The sequence below is a fragment of the Artibeus jamaicensis genome, unplaced genomic scaffold (genome assembly GCF_021234435.1).
Source record: "Artibeus jamaicensis isolate MK-2021 breed Jamaican fruit bat unplaced genomic scaffold, CSHL_Jam_final contig_415, whole genome shotgun sequence".
NCBI classification, from domain to species: Eukaryota; Metazoa; Chordata; class Mammalia; order Chiroptera; family Phyllostomidae; genus Artibeus; species Artibeus jamaicensis.
Window position 1 is genome coordinate 38,164,109 of NW_026521823.1, and position 15,248 is coordinate 38,179,356.

Here is a 15,248-nt window from a genome sequence, read left to right on the forward strand (position 1 = left end):
ACATTGAGTATATCAACATTTGCAACATGAAGGTGCCAGAAGGAGAAGAGAAAGAGCAGTAGAGTGAAAACCTATTAGAAAAAAATAATGACAGAAAACTTCCTTAACCTGGTGAAGGAAGTAGACATACAAGTCCAGGAAGTGCAGAGAGTCTCAAACAAGATGAACCCAAAGAGGCCCACACCAAGATGCATCATATTAAAATGCAAAACGTTAAAGACAAAGAGAAAAGCAGTTAGTTATCTACAAGGAAGCTCCCATAAAACTGTCAGCTGATTTCTCAACAGAAACTTGGCAGACTGGAAGGGATTGGCAAGAAATATTCAAAGTGATGAAAATCAAGGACCTACATCCAATATTACTCTACTTAGCAAGGCATCATTTAGAATAAAGGACAGCTAAAGAACTTCCCAGGAAAGAAAAAACTAAAGAAGTTTATTACCACCAAACCAGCACTGTATGAAATATTAAAGGGTCTTCTCAAAAAGAAAAAGAAAGATGAAAAATATGAACAATACAATGGCAATAAAAACATATCTATCAACAACTGAATGTGAAAAAACTAAATGAACAAGCAGAACAGAAACAGAGTCACAGATACCAAGAACATTTTGAGGGCTGCCAGGTGGAGGAGTGTTGGAAGGATGGTTGAGAAGGATGAAGGGATTAAGAAGAACAAATTGGTAGTTACAAAATAGTCATGGGGATGTAAAGTACAGCATAGGGAATATAGTCAATAATATTGTAATAACTCTGTATGGTGTCATATGGGTATGAAACTTATAGGGAAGATCATTTAGGAAGTTAAATAATGTCTAACCACTGGGTTGTACACCTGAGACCAATATTGTATGCCAAGTGGAATTGAAAAATTAAAAATGATTTTAAAATAAAAAAGGAATAAGAATATGAAAAGATATCATGAGGAATCAATTTCATGGAAATTAGGGTAATGTAGGAGACCAATTAATTCACTATTCTGAAGATGTTTTGAAAACTTAAATAATGGCAGGCATTAACAACTGTTCTTATGGGCACATTCTAACAGGAATTGGGCAAGAAGGTCCTTTCCACCTTCATACCCCAGTAGTCCTAATTCCAGAAATCAAATGCCAATTTAAAAAATATCTCCTGGCTGGTGTAGTTCAGTGGATTGAGCATGGGCCTGCGAACCAGAGGATCCCGGTTCCATTCCTGGTCAGGGAACATGCCTGTGTTGCGGGCCAGTTCCCAGCAGGGGACCCACGAGAGGCAACCAGACATTGATATTCTCTCCCACTCTCCTTCCCTTCTCCTCTAAAGATAAATAAATAAAATCTTTTAAAAAATCTATGAGGTCAGCTGAGAGACTAAATTTAGAAAGGTATTTTAAAGCGCTGGGGAACTTCGTGATTCTTGACTCCTTGTGGCTAAAACAAAGGCTATTCCTTTAACCAAGCAAAGGCCCAGAAAACAGGGAAAGGTCAGAAAAATACCACCTTCGGGAACGAAAACCAAGAAGAATTTTAATAAAAATGGATGAAATTGTTCGTCGGCAGAAATCTTTCTAGAAGTGACTTTCTAGAAGAAAGGTTTGAAGATGTGTTTGATAAAAACATATCTCTGTTTACCCAAGATGCTCCAAAAGTCAGCCAGCACCTATTTCATAACTAATATAAGCAAGCGCTGATCTTGGAACTGCAATATAATATATAATAGACTACTTTGATGACTGAGATGAAATATTGAAAAAGAGTCTGGTAGCTAAGAAATCTTCAGCACTATTTCAGGACTATCGGGGGGAGGAGGCTCTGATTCTAGACAACTGGTCTTGCTTATTTAGAGACAAACGTCCCTGCAGTGGAAAAGGGCAACTTGTCGCTATAATAAAGTTATAAAAATATCCTCTAAAGGGCTTCGAAGCTCATATATCTCCATCTTCTGTTTATCAAGCTATATTGTAATGTCTTTCTTCCACATTATTTTCTCTTCTTGGAAAATCCTATCTCATTCTCCACTTTTCAACTTCTGTTCATCTTTCAAAGCTCAACTCAAACATCTCTATCTTCCTACATCCTACCCTCATCCCCACCTCTGCGGGGTTCTTTGCATTTTCTTATACTTGAGTTTTGTGTCTCTTTAATATTTTATTTGTATTGTATTTTCCCTTACCATTTATCCCCCTTATACCATCCCCCACACCACAGTCACCACACAGTTGTCCACGTCCGTGAGTTCTTTTTCTTTTTTGCTTGATCCCTCCACCCCCAACCCCTCCCTCCTCAAGATGTCAGCCTGCTGCTCTCTATGAGTCTGTTATAATGGCAAAGTCTGTTTTTTGTTATAGCTAGTCTTTCTCCATCAGACTATAAGCCTTTTGCTGTGTGCTTATATTTTAATTCATGTTTTAAAAGAAGTTTGAAATGTATGCATCATGTCCTCTGCTAAGTGCCTGCACCTTCCCTCACTCTTCCCTGGGCCCCTCCCGGGCTTGTACGGTAGCTGCATGTTGCTGTTTTCTATGTCCTTCTGCGAGGATTGCCCTCCCAGGAAGGACTGCCTTGCAGGTGAGTGGATCCAGAAAGATGGGTGCATGATCCCTATGTAGTAAATGAGTCAGTTTACTGGAATTGGTCTAATGCAAGCCCACTTCCCTGAGTGGGATCATTCCTGCATAAAGGAAAAGAGAAACTCGAACTTGTAAAGTTGAGGCCTGCACTGTAGAGTGTGAAGACCCCACTAACGACGTGTGCAATGATGAGATCCTTCCTGGGAGACCCGTGGGCCATCCAGGAGAGGCATCAAACCCCTTCACATAGCAGTTTAAAAAGCCAAGTTCAAGGGAAACTACCCTGAGAAGCTCTGTACGGTCTGACTTGAGAGAACCTGGCTTAGAGTATGGTGATTCTCACTCACGTTCCAAATAAGTCTTAAAATCTCAAACCAAAGCTCACCAGCCGGGGGGCAGGGGGAAATGCACCAACATCTCCCTTTTACCACCCCTCTTACGTAGGCATTTATCATAAACGCCACATGGTTTGCATAAAGTAAAAAAAATGAAAGTAGTCTTTTTTTATATAAGCATTTGTTTTCCCCATGCTTTATATAAAAGCCTATCTAAAGATCGCTTTTTGAAATCTAGCATGTAAGGAAATAAACTCCCTTAAAGGAGCTTTCAGCATTGGACTCCAGAATTGACTTGGGGGTGCAGGTGTTCCTGCATGGGCGTCAGCTATGAACTACTTTGGGCTCAAGATGAAGTATAACTTTTGGGGGTTTTATTTTCATTTCTTGTTCTCTGGAAACTCGTGATCTAGTGGGGGAATACACACAACATGTTACATGGGAAGGTAATATATAGAAGGAATGATTACAGAGGAACCAAAGCAGGGCAAGTACCCAATCCTCAGAAAGGTAGGTTAAGTCAAGAAGGCTTCCTGGAGGAGGTGATGTCAAAAGAAAAACAGAAATTAGTTAGGCAAGGAGATGAGAAGGAATGTGAAGCAGGAGATAGAAGAATAGAGGTGAGATGACATGGGAATTATGGGTAAATTCCTGTGGCTGGAGAACAGACTGTGAGGCAAAGGGGCGGGAGATGACACAGAGGTGAGGCCGAGAACCACCGTTACAGGAGCCTCGTCTGTCAGTTAAGGATCTGTAACCTACCGGCAGCAAAGTCATTCCGGGTTTCCCAAGAGGAGAGCGATTTAGTTAAATCTGTGTGTCATACGGCTGACGTTCGCAACCAGGTGAAGAATGATAACAAAAGCCTATAGATAGGAAAATGTTTCTGGTAGCATGGGCAAGGGTTGGGTGGAAGGAGCCAGTGACGGAGGAAATAGCCAGCAAGTGAAAACCGAAGGCCTAGTCCATGACCCGGGGGTGAAGATGAGGAAGGGCGGCAGTCGAGCCTGGGTGCCTAGTGCCTTGGCAGACACGAACGCCATGTTCTAAGGCTGATGTCTCAAGAGGCGGAAAGGCAGACAAGGGGTGCAGCTTGTGACAGAAACACTCCTGGCTAGAAGTTGCATCAGGTAGTTGCACGCGGAGTCTGAAGCCCCGGGGAACAACACCGTAGGCTGGAATGTAGATTGATCAGTTCGCCGGCGCTCTGCTAATAGCTGAATACGTGGAAGTGGACACAACCCAGCAGAGGAAGGGAGAACAAAACTGAGAATGTGGAGGCTGGATCTCTAGAGAACACAACCACTTACGGAGTCAGAGGAAAAGCCACAGAGAGAGATCGCAGAAGGGAAGATGCTGAGGAAGGAGACAGTTTTGAAGAGGAGAGGTCAATTCACGGAATTAATTAAATGCATAAAAGGATAATAAGGAATGACAAAAAATACACATGCATATACACCTATAAAATGTTCTCGTGGAATCCAGATAGTATGCAAGCACCTGTGTCTGTACTATCTGCCTCCTGAAGTTCCAGTTAATGATGACAAAGGATAAAATGCTTGATCAGAACCAATTATAACAACCTGGGAAAAGAAAAAGGCTCTCTTCTCATTAGTATTTCAGAAATGATGGAGGAATCTTTGGAAGACAGCAGATGGGACCTGGTTTATAGAGCAACATCATTTGAGGGAAGGGGCCAACAGCCATAAAAGAAAAATCTGATGCCAAGGTCGGTAGAGTCTGGGGGGAACGGCTTGTACATCAAAGGGTGCGCATGTAGAAGGGGACCGAGGGAGGGGTACTCTCAAAGGGACAAAGTCAGAGGGACACCTCCAAAGCCTGCTGGCTCCTGACGGCCCAAGTCAGGAAGTAGGTAGGAGGGCCAAACGTGGGCCCCAGTCCTCGGCTTTAAATGGCCGGAAGCAACATACGTCCCAGTCCCGTTCCTCCTCCCGTTCTTTCTCCCACTTGAAAGAATGACGAGCCAAAGAGCAAAGGCCCTCCCAGCCCACAAGGAAGGCCAAATCACCAGTCTGACCAAGGCTGCAGCATTTCCTCTCCATCACCGGGGCCTTCCATTGTCCTCCCCGGGACCCGGGGACCACTGAGGGTGTGCGCCACTAACTGGTGTTTTGTTCAGCATGCTGTCCCACAGTGATGGCCAGAGTCTGCCATGCGGAGACCAGTCAGCTGTCACTCTGCCCGGGCCATTAACCAGCCTCTTCCTCACGGGCGAGCCTCCCAAGAGCAGGGTCTTCCTGTGATGTGAGGTTCCCACATGCGGCTGGGCAGGGAGCGTGCCGCTAAATTCTGCGGCACCTGTGGGCAGGGAGGGACAGGCCTACTGCACGCAGAGGACAAGAGAAAGAGGTGGTAGAACAAGCAGCAGCCCTGCAGAGCCATCGTTTTGGGGCAGTGACAGCGTAGCTGGCCCCTCGGCAGCTCTCTGAGGCCAAAGGCTGGCAGCCACCCTCCCTGTGGCTGGGAGCAGCTGGGCCCGGACATTGGCCTCCTGCCCTGCAGGCCACGCAGAGTCTGGAGCTCCCTCCTGGGGAGCTGGGTAGGGGAACTCAGTGTGGCCGGGCAGAGAGACAGAGGAAGGGGGAAGGCGGCCTCACTGTGCCCAAGAGAGAAAACGTGGACCTAGAGAAGCTGGGGGGAAGGGCCATCAGATGGATTCCTCCCCAGGCTCCTTCTGCATCCTGGAAGGTCAGGGGCCCACCAACAACGAGGTCCCCGGGCAGTATATGGAGACAGGTTGCCTGATGGCTCTCTGACACCTACCCCGTGGGCTGACTCCTGGCAGCAAGCGAGGCGGGCAGAAACCTGCCAGCCCCCGAGGAGAGGGTCCCCAGCGGGCTCCGCAGACACTCTGCTTCGGGCGGTGGAGCCGGCCGCACGCCTCCGAGAAAGGCCAACAGAACACCATCTGGTTCCCGGGCGACTTATGCAGCTGATTTATTTGGCATCTTTCTAAGCATTCTCTTCAGAAGATATGGGACGATAGAAAAATTAAACATACGTATTCAACGGTCACTCCGCTCCGACCTGAACGTGCATGTAATTTTTTAAAACCTGAGTATTAAGATTTTTATTAGTTATATTTGTTTACATATATTCACTTCATTCCATATACAATTTGAGGCTGCTCACACATTCCCCCCCCCATAAAAAAAGAAAGAAAAAGAAAAATAGGACCAAGTTCATAGGTGTGCCAGCCAAAAGGTTGAAAGGGTTGATCTATAAAGCTACACACAATTCCAAAAAAAAAGCAATTTTTTATATAAGTTGGGTTTCTAAAACTCATATAAGAAACAAATGGAAATGGTAAAAAAAATCTGGAAAAGAAGAAAATGAGGGCCTAGGGGATTTAAAAGGTAACAAAAGCCATAATTCTATGCCCTGGATTGAAAGCTCCAGGTGCATGGTCAGGTTGGTCATTAGGACAGAAAAAGGCCAAAAACAAATCTAAATACAGAATGTGGAAAAAGTTGTTTATGTGGAAAATAATAAAAGCATTAATAAATGGTAATACAAACATGAACTCATGTACTCGCAGCTGTAAACCTACTGTTGCGCCTGCCCCCACATACGTGGGAACTCGGTGTGTGGGAAAGAGAGATCAAACCAGTGGCGAAATAAATGGGACTGGTATGAGTAGCTGGATGGAAAAAAATAGTTAAATCCCAGGTCGAATTCTAACTGGTTTGAAGAGAAAACTGTAAAACAAACCCGTCAAAGCCATGGAAGAAAAGGTGGCAGAGCCCCCTCATAACTGTGTAGGGGAAAGGCCATTTTAGCAATGACTCAACATTCAGAAGCTGTAAAGGAGATAAACATTCAGAAATAAAAATGATATAAAAATAAAAATCCCTGTGGCAATACCACCAAGTGACAAGTGGCATCCAGAGAACGCACAGAAGTGTCACAACACAGCCGGAGAGCGAATCCCCCTCATTCATGTTGGAAAACACCAAGAACCTTACAGAGAGAAGCTCAAGTCATGGTGCAAACCTGCAACACTTGTGACACAAACACGATACTGAGTCACTCACTCATTAAAACAGACTCATGACATGGGTGCGGCTACTCTCAGCATTTGTTCCGTGGGAACCTGAGGGACAGAGAGCCTCACTGACTTGCTCTCGGTCACCCGGTTTGTAAGCGGCAGAACGAGCCATCTCGACCCAGACTCCCTGCAGATAAACACCGAGGTCTACAGCCAAAACTGTGGCAACAGTCTTGGAAATCTAAATATGACTTTGCTCATACACATGAAAACATACTCAAAATCTTAAGTAAAAAAACTACAAACAAAACTACGGTGAGACATGTCATCTCTACTGTCCCTCAAAGCTTCTTAATAACCTGTCCTACCTGGGGGGGAAGGTGGGTTTTTGACCTTCCTGAAGGCCAGAGGGGTGACCCAGGGACCTAGGCTTTGAGCTTAGGACTGAGGCACTGTTGTCATGGTTTGGAGAAGTACAGGCCCCAAATCGATGTGACCAGCTTGCCTTTTCTCTACAAAAGGAATAACGCATGAACTATGTGGTCATCCTTGGCCTTGACGGGAAAACATTTTTTTTTCTCTTTAGATCCATTACATCTCAAAATTCCTCCATGAAGTACAAATATATTTCTGAAATGAAATAAGTACAATAAAATATAAATTGGTATCTCTGCTTGCCTGTCAAAATATGACAATGTGAAAATACTCATTTCCTTTTTTTAAAATCTGGTTTACGCCTTTACCTGCTGCAGATGGCTGAGGACTAAGCTGCATTCTCTTTCTATTCTCCAGTGGCATTAGCAAGGCCAACACACTCCAGAAGGGTGTGCTTGCTGGGTATCATGCAGTGAAGTCACAGTTACCTCTGGTCATGAATAGCGGGGTTTGTGCAGGAAAAACGAAGTGCACAGAGAATTCTGGGCTCATTTGTAATCTAATGCACAGGTCTTCTCTCTCATCCCTCATTTACTCCGAGAAGCTCGCGAATAGAAAAATGCAACTCCTTTGTAATTATACTCATTTTCCTCAGCATTGGATGGAAGCCTTGGGAAAACGTCAAGTGACCACACTAGTAGTGGTGACCCGTGGGTAGCAGCAGTGCCCCTTAGAAATAACTAGAGTTAGGAAGCCGAGTGGTCAAGGGTGGGGTGACGCAGCTGCAGTTGCGACATCTCATAAACGCTGAAGGTCAGCCACCTCCTCCAGGGAGCCTTCCCTCTCACCCGCTGGTGTAACTGGTTTTCCCACAGCACTTTACCATCGTCATCATATCTGTGACAAGACTATACAGCAGTACACAAGGAAAAACATAATAATACCCCTGCCATTCTTTTAAAGTTCTCCTTCTTGACAAGTGCAAAGTCTCTTAACAGTTTCTTGGTGCTAATACGTAGTTATCTCCACATATTATTACCATTATTATTGTATCAGAATGGGCTCAGATCACGCACAGCACCCCAAAGCTTGAGTTTTGCATTTAACATCATGGATATTCTTCCACGAGTATCAAATAACCCCAACTCCATATGCTGCAAAATATTCTGAAATTTAGATAAAAACACCCGTAACCCAATTATATCCAACCATAACCCAACCTTTCCACCAAAATTGCTACTCCCCCAAATGGCTGTATTAAAGAATCTTTAATGTGCACTTTTGCTGTTTGTAGCAAAGAGTTCCATTCTCTCAAGGGAGTGGCAGGTCAGATTTTAATAACTTCTGCTACACTGTCCAAGAACAAATGATTTGTTTGCACAAACAGGTTATGACAGAGCACAGCCCTGCGCCCCAAACCACACTGCCTGTTTTCACTCATTTTAATTTTGCCAATCAGGTGGCTAAGAATGGTATTGCGTTATTGTCTTTAGTTACATTTCCATGACTGTCAAAGAGGCTAAACATTTTTTTCATGAGCTTTAATGCCCATTTCAAGTTACGTGTGTCTGTGAATCACCTTTTCATATAGTTTATTTCTTTATTGGATTGTTTGTCTTTTCATTTTTTTATCAAAATGTACATTAAGGAGATCAATCCTTGTCCTCTTTTTCATACACACAGAAGTATTTTCCTCTTGATTTTGCTTATAATTGAGCTTAGCCATAGAAACTTACAACTTCTCAGGTAGCCAGCTATGTCGACATGTTTCTTTATAATTTCTGCCTTTCTCACTCTCTTGCTCCTCGTAGAATGGGTCCAACACAGCCCAGGCCCAGCCCCCACAAACAACTGGGGGAGCAAGAAGTGCCCCCTAAGTAAGGAGGGGTGTCCAGCAGTGGGAGCGGGGTTCAGCGCTGCCGGTTCAGCCCTGCTGCGCTTGCCTCATCCATGTCATGAGGGTGGCGAAATCTTCTGTTTTTGCCTCCTTCAGACTGCCCAGAAGGGTGGGTGTGTGTGGGTCCTGAACACTAAGTGTTTCTAGGGTGGTTGGACGGCTGGCGGGGGGGGGGGGGGGGGGGGGGGGGGGGGGGGGGGGGGGGGTGGGAATGGGACCGCTGACTGGGGTCACCTGCTGTATTAGGGAGCCAGCTTGTGTAGTTTAACATGGAAAACAGCTGAGACTTTTCCAAATGTTGAAAACCACACAAATGTAACTTGTGAGCATTCGCATCATAATCAAATAAAAGCTTGGCTGGTCTTGCACTTCCTGACCTCGCTGTCTCACCTGCAGACTGGAGCTACCTACTCTGCAGGTCACACGGTGAGTAGCAAGGTGAAAAATGAGAACCGAAACCAAAGATATTGCATGGCTTGCTTGTTATCAATTTGCATCCTTGGAACAAAGCTGTGCGTACACTCATGCCTGCCATCACATTCTGTGGTCTCTCACGTTAATAGATACCGACACCCGGTGGCCACGAGCAGAGGCAGGATTCTGCCTGCAAAGCTCTGTGGCTTTAAAACAAATCCCTGGGAAGCTCTGGTTACAGATGAAGCCTGTGGAGGTGACAAGTGCAGTGACTCAGCTGCCCAAAGCTTCCGTGACCTGGGCCTTCCTGACTGTGAAGTGTGTGATGGAAGGTCAGTACTGGCTCTGTCACCTGCCCCAGGGAAGCAGGTTGAAATCCTGTGGTGTGAGGTGTCCTAACAGAAGTGAGGGACGCAGAGGCGCTGGGCAGGCTGAAATGCCCGCCCCACCAGAACACCCTCCCACCAGCTCCCTCTGAGTTACAGCACCTGGCGCCTTTCCTAGTCCCCAGAAGTCTCGAAATCTCCAGTATGGGGCTCTGTAGTCTCGTACTGACCTCAAGTCCAGGGGCTATAAATGTTGAGGTCTCTGGGAAACCCAAGACCCCAGTGAATTTGAAAGTGTGAGTTGGGGGAAAAGTTTTAGAAGGTGCCCAGTCACAGTTTTTTCCTGATTTTGACTCTATTGGCATACACATTCTTCTTTGTGCAAAACAACACAAATTTAGGTTGTCAGCCAGTGACATGAATGGATGTTTTGTTCCTAAAGCCAATCTGATAATGACGATGCTGCGACATACCTTGCAACAAAGAAAATGATAGATTCAGGGCGTTCGGTCTCCGCGCAACAAAACAGAACACGTCTCCTCAGTAGGCGTGAACCGTCATTTCAAACGAGACTCTGCACCGCTGTCCCCACTTACCTACGGATATGGTCCAAACAGCGATGATTTTCAGAAATGCCTTCGTTCTGGAATTGAAGCGGCTGTGGTGGATGGGGTTCTGGATGGCGACGTAGCGGTCCAGCGAGATGGCGCAGAGATGCATGATGGAGGCCGTGGAGAACAGCACGTCCAGGTAAATCCAGACCGCGCAGAGCTTGCTGGGCAGCGGCCACCGGTAACCTGGGGGGCGGAAGCGCAGGGTCAGCGTCAGGAAGCGGCGGGGAGCCGCCCTGGCCTGTGTGTCTCCCTGGCTGCAACAGTCTCGTCTCGGGGCGGGGGAGGGGGGCAGCAAAGGGCAACAGAAGCTATTTTCAGTGTTTCAGAAAAGCCCGATGGTGAACTGCAATAAAGTTTCAAAGGCTGGTGAACCCAGGCCTGAGAATTCGTTCTGGAGGGGCTGTTTCGGTGTGTTGGCCTGAACAGGTTCCCCTTCCCTGTCTTCTGCCTAACAGATACATCTCTTATTTTATTTATTTTTTGTTTTTAAATTACTTAGGTCATAAGTTATGATCTATTTTCAGCCCCTCCACTGAAATCCTCACCATGTACCGTCCTGACTTCTTTGAATACTTTGGGTGTCCCGAGGGTCGGCCCAACGCTTAGTCACTATTGTAACTGCTTGGTCTTACCCTGGGATGGCATTTAGTAGTCTCTCAATAAATGCTATTGGCATGAAGGAACAAATGACTGAAAATCCAGAATGAGAGTATGTCTTTACTTGTGAAAATGAATGATCATCGCCTAATAATGCTTTGGGGGTTAAACTCAAATGTGGGGCTTGTGGGGGGGGGCGGGGGGGATAAATGCGATGGTGAATTAGAGCCCCGCGTTCTGGTCCCACACCGTTTCAGGGTGGCAGTTCTCCAACTTTGGTGAGCGTTGTTTCAGAGGTGCAGCCCGCCTGCAAGGCTCTGACCCTGTCAGTCTGCAGTGGGGCAGGGGTCCCCGGGCTGCTGATGTTGCTGGTCCAGGGCCCCACCCGGGCAACCCCTGTTTAGGGCGTTAGTTTTCACTCTGGGCCTCGCAGGAGAAGCAGCTGGAGAGCTTGAGAGGTATCAGACTGCCCAGAAGGGTGGGTGTGTGTGGGTCCCGAACACTAAGTGTTTCTAGGGTGGTTGGACGGCTGGCGGGGGCTGGGGGGGAGTGGGGGTGGGGGTGGGAATGGGACCGCTGACTGGGGTCACCTGCTGTATTAGGGAGCTAGCTTGTGTTTCATGGAAGAAGCAGAGGGCCCTGTTTCTCTCTCTCTCTCTTTCTATGTTTGAGGGGGAATCAAATGGTTATATAAACCTAATTAACATTGTAACAGTAAAAGCAATGGTGTCAGATCGGTGTGCAAGTGAGAAGGAAAATTATAAAGACCACCTTTTCTTCACCATAGTCCAGCGCCACAAAGCAGAACAAACTCTCCATTTTTCTCCATTTTTCAAACACACTCTACCAAAAGGCCACCTCGGGTCGTCGGGAAAGTAAAGGTTGCGCGGTGCGAGCCTAACTCGGTGCCCTTCGCAACGATCGTTTGCAAAGGGCTGTTGCTAAAACGAGAGCCTTTTCCTTGGCAGCGCCTGGGGGGAAGCCCTGCTCGGCTGAACGGAACTGATGCCCGCCCTTCGAGGCGTTTTCTTTGCGCCGAGGCAGCCACAGGCCTCGGTCCCGGCTTGCGCACCGAGATAAGGAGGGGGCGTTTCCTCTCCCCGGTGGACGCGTCCGAGGAGCTCGCCGCGGGAACTGGCTGCGCATGGAGCGGCGGCCACCAGGGGCGCCCTTGTCCCCGGAGCCGGAGCCTCCGGGCAGGTCCCAGCTTCCGAACCCAGCTGGCTGGTGCCTGCGCCCCACCCCCACGCCCCCCACCACCTGCCGCTCCGGGTCTTCCCTCCAACACTCCCTTGGCGCTTTGGTTCCAGGACAGGCCCTGTGGAGAGAGTCATCCCCCACTCCTAGAATTGGCCTCGGTGAGGGGTGCGGTTTTAGGCAGGCCGGACCTGTCCAGGATGTCTGGGACTGGACGGAATGATCCGGTTGTGACACTGGAGTGGTCCAGCGGGCTGGTGTTGCCAGGAGCCTTATCCAGCCTGTGCAAACCCGAGGCTGCTCTCTCCCTCGCTCACCTCCCTCCTTCCCACAAATGGGGGCCGGACTGATGTATTTTTTAGCCCCCCGGGACTTGGCCAGAAAATCCCCTCCTAAAGACAGCCCTCAACCTGTGTCTAGCTCTGGATGCTTGCGTCAGCAGTCTCTGTATTCAATCTCTCTCTCTGTTTGTCTGTTTCTCTCTCTCTCAAAGGAGAAGTCTGGCCGAATTACTCATAATTTGGAAACAATATCTCATTCTGCTCCCAGCTGAAGCTACACTCCCCCACCCTCCCGCCACCCCCAGCCGTGGCTGACTTGCTCAGATGTCTGACTCTTTAAAACTCTGCTGAAGAGAAAGCAAGATTAACCTCTTCCCGTTTGTTTTCCACCCCCCTCCACGCCAGACCCACAGAGTTTATGCATATGCATTTTTAAAGAGTTGAGGGCATAATTCAAAGGCACTGATCCAAATTAGCTTCCCTGGGCCCGGAACAATGAAACCGGGAGTAATTCATTTATTCTAATGGAGGCTGCATATTTTAACATTAAACCCACTGCATCACGATGTTCTCTCTGCAAATGTTCCAAGGTAATTGGGAAGGTTTTCTCACTACATTAGAAGTACTGAAAACTGTGACAAAAGATTAAACTGTTCTGTCCTAAAGGCTGAGATATTGTGGAATTGAAAGGAGTGAAAATCAAGTGGATTTAGGATGACAGATAAGTTATTGCTTTAGGACTGTGTTAGGGCACTTAGAATCATTTCTACATAACATGCACATGTTTCCCGGCCAAAACTCTCCAGTGATCACAGTAATAGGTTGCCCTTTTTTTATGTGTAACCCCATTTAATCGTTGAAGTTTAAGTAACTATCGTATCACGGTACCCTTGTTTATTAACAAAGCCTCATGTTTATTTTGTCCCCGAGCCCTGGCTCATCCTCGGCTAATGACATACACATGCTGTCCACTACTCGTGTGGGGACGGCTGGGAAGCTGATGCCACTCACCATACAGGATGGTTAACATGGATACAGGCATGACAAGGAAACCCAGCAGCATGTCAGCTATGGCAAGGGACATCAGGAAGTAGTTGGTGGCGTTCTGCAGCTTTTTCTCTAGGGACACAGCCATGATGACGAGTATGTTTCCCGCGATGGTGAGGACGATCACCACGGCCGTCAGCAGGGCGGACCAGTTTTTCTCCTGGAGGTGCAGTAGGAAGCAGGGTGGCGAGAGGCAGCCCTCGCAGGAAAGGTTGGTGCGGTTTTCCGAGTCCACCGTCCAGTTGAACGCGTCTGAAGTGTTCGCTTCCCCGGAGTGACAGCTGTGACTGTGGAACCCTGTGCCATCATTCGGTTGCATTAGGGAGTTCGTACTCGAGCTCAGAGAAGTGTTTTCTTCACAAAGAAAATCCATGGCTACGCCGGAACTTGCAGCAGATGAAGTGTAGGAAAACTAAGGAGGTATAGGCTGTGCTCACCATCCATTTTCACGTCCCCAGGCTCAGTCACCCTGAGGCCGGTGGACCTGCGGGGCTCTGTGGACTGGCCCTTTCCCTCCCATGATTGCCATAGAGTTCAAGAACCGCAGTGACAATTTATGTGTCCCTTCTTCACAATTTTAGTAGAGTCCTCTGTTTCGTTTCATTGCTTTCTCCAAAACAAGGTCAAAAAAAGCAGAATGAACTTTGAGCATAGAGGTTGCAGAGTTTTGAGCGTTCGGGGGAGAAAAAATGTGTTCCTGGCCAAAAAAGAAAAGTTTGTAACTACCAGGAATCTCCATCCCTATGTCATTCTGTTGGTCATGCTGCTCTCACTAGGTTAGCCACAGCAGGATTAAAATAGCATGCAATCCAGAACAGCGGGGCAGCATGCCTTCTGCATTAAGAAAGTCAATTAAAAACACATCCAGTGTTAATCCCATAGTAATTGAATGTACTTTGGGTTCTAGTTCTGTCTGAGGCTAAATCGCCACAGCTGCTGTCAGGAATTTCAGCTTGTATTATGTTGCTTAGTTAATAAAAGGCAAAAAAAAAAAAAAAAGTCTTAAGCAAAGATTAACAACTTTCCACACTAGAAATTCTCATTGTGAAATAATTACGTTTCAACCCAGCATGATCACAAGCCAGAAAGAAAACCACACAGATAAATAGAATATAGCATGAGACTCTGAGAACTTACATTTGTTTGTCTTCAGGATCCGCACCTCCGACACACTGCCGTTCTGTGAGTTGCCCCATCTCTCGCAATAATTAAGCCGGTACACAGTCCCTTCTCCTTGAGCTTCCACCCGCATAGCGCGATAGTAATTTGATTTCTGTTTTGCCGATTTCAAAAACTGCATGTAGGGGTCGAGCCAGTTGCAGCATTGCGAGGTCCCCAGGTTCCCGTCGGCGTCCTCTGCCCTCCCCCCCGCCGCCCTGCTTGCTCGGCAGGGTTACCCCTCCCTGGTGGCTGGCCTCAGGGAGGCACACGTTGACACATCATTCATTCATAAGCGGCTCTCAGAGCCACAAAAGAAACCGCACCGCCAAGTAGAAGAGCTGCCGGCTCCCAGGCACGCGTGGTTTCCACGGGAATGGACCAGCCGGCTCGCAGGCTGTCTCGTCCCCGGCGTCAGACCTCCCTCTGACTGTGTCATAAACTGCAAGG

At 47.2% G+C, this 15,248-nt stretch overlaps 1 protein-coding gene across 2 annotated transcripts in view; it reads right to left on the minus strand.

Moving 5' to 3' along the window:
* The window catches only part of HTR2A (5-hydroxytryptamine receptor 2A), a 45,488-nt gene extending 30,289 nt beyond the window's left edge, over positions 1–15,199 (minus strand). Inside the window, exons 1-3 of one of the 2 annotated variants that reach the window (XM_053665642.1) lie at positions 14,778–15,199; positions 13,605–14,337; positions 10,501–10,701 (exon numbers count right to left, since the gene is read on the minus strand). In XM_053665642.1, coding sequence (XP_053521617.1) covers positions 10,501–10,701; positions 13,605–14,013 — 610 coding nt within the window. In that variant the 5' untranslated portion in view covers positions 14,014–14,337; positions 14,778–15,199. The remainder of the gene's footprint in view (positions 1–10,500; positions 10,702–13,604; positions 14,338–14,777) is intronic. The other variant, XM_053665643.1, reaches the window with a different exon arrangement.
* Between the last annotated feature and the right edge of the window lie 49 nt (positions 15,200–15,248).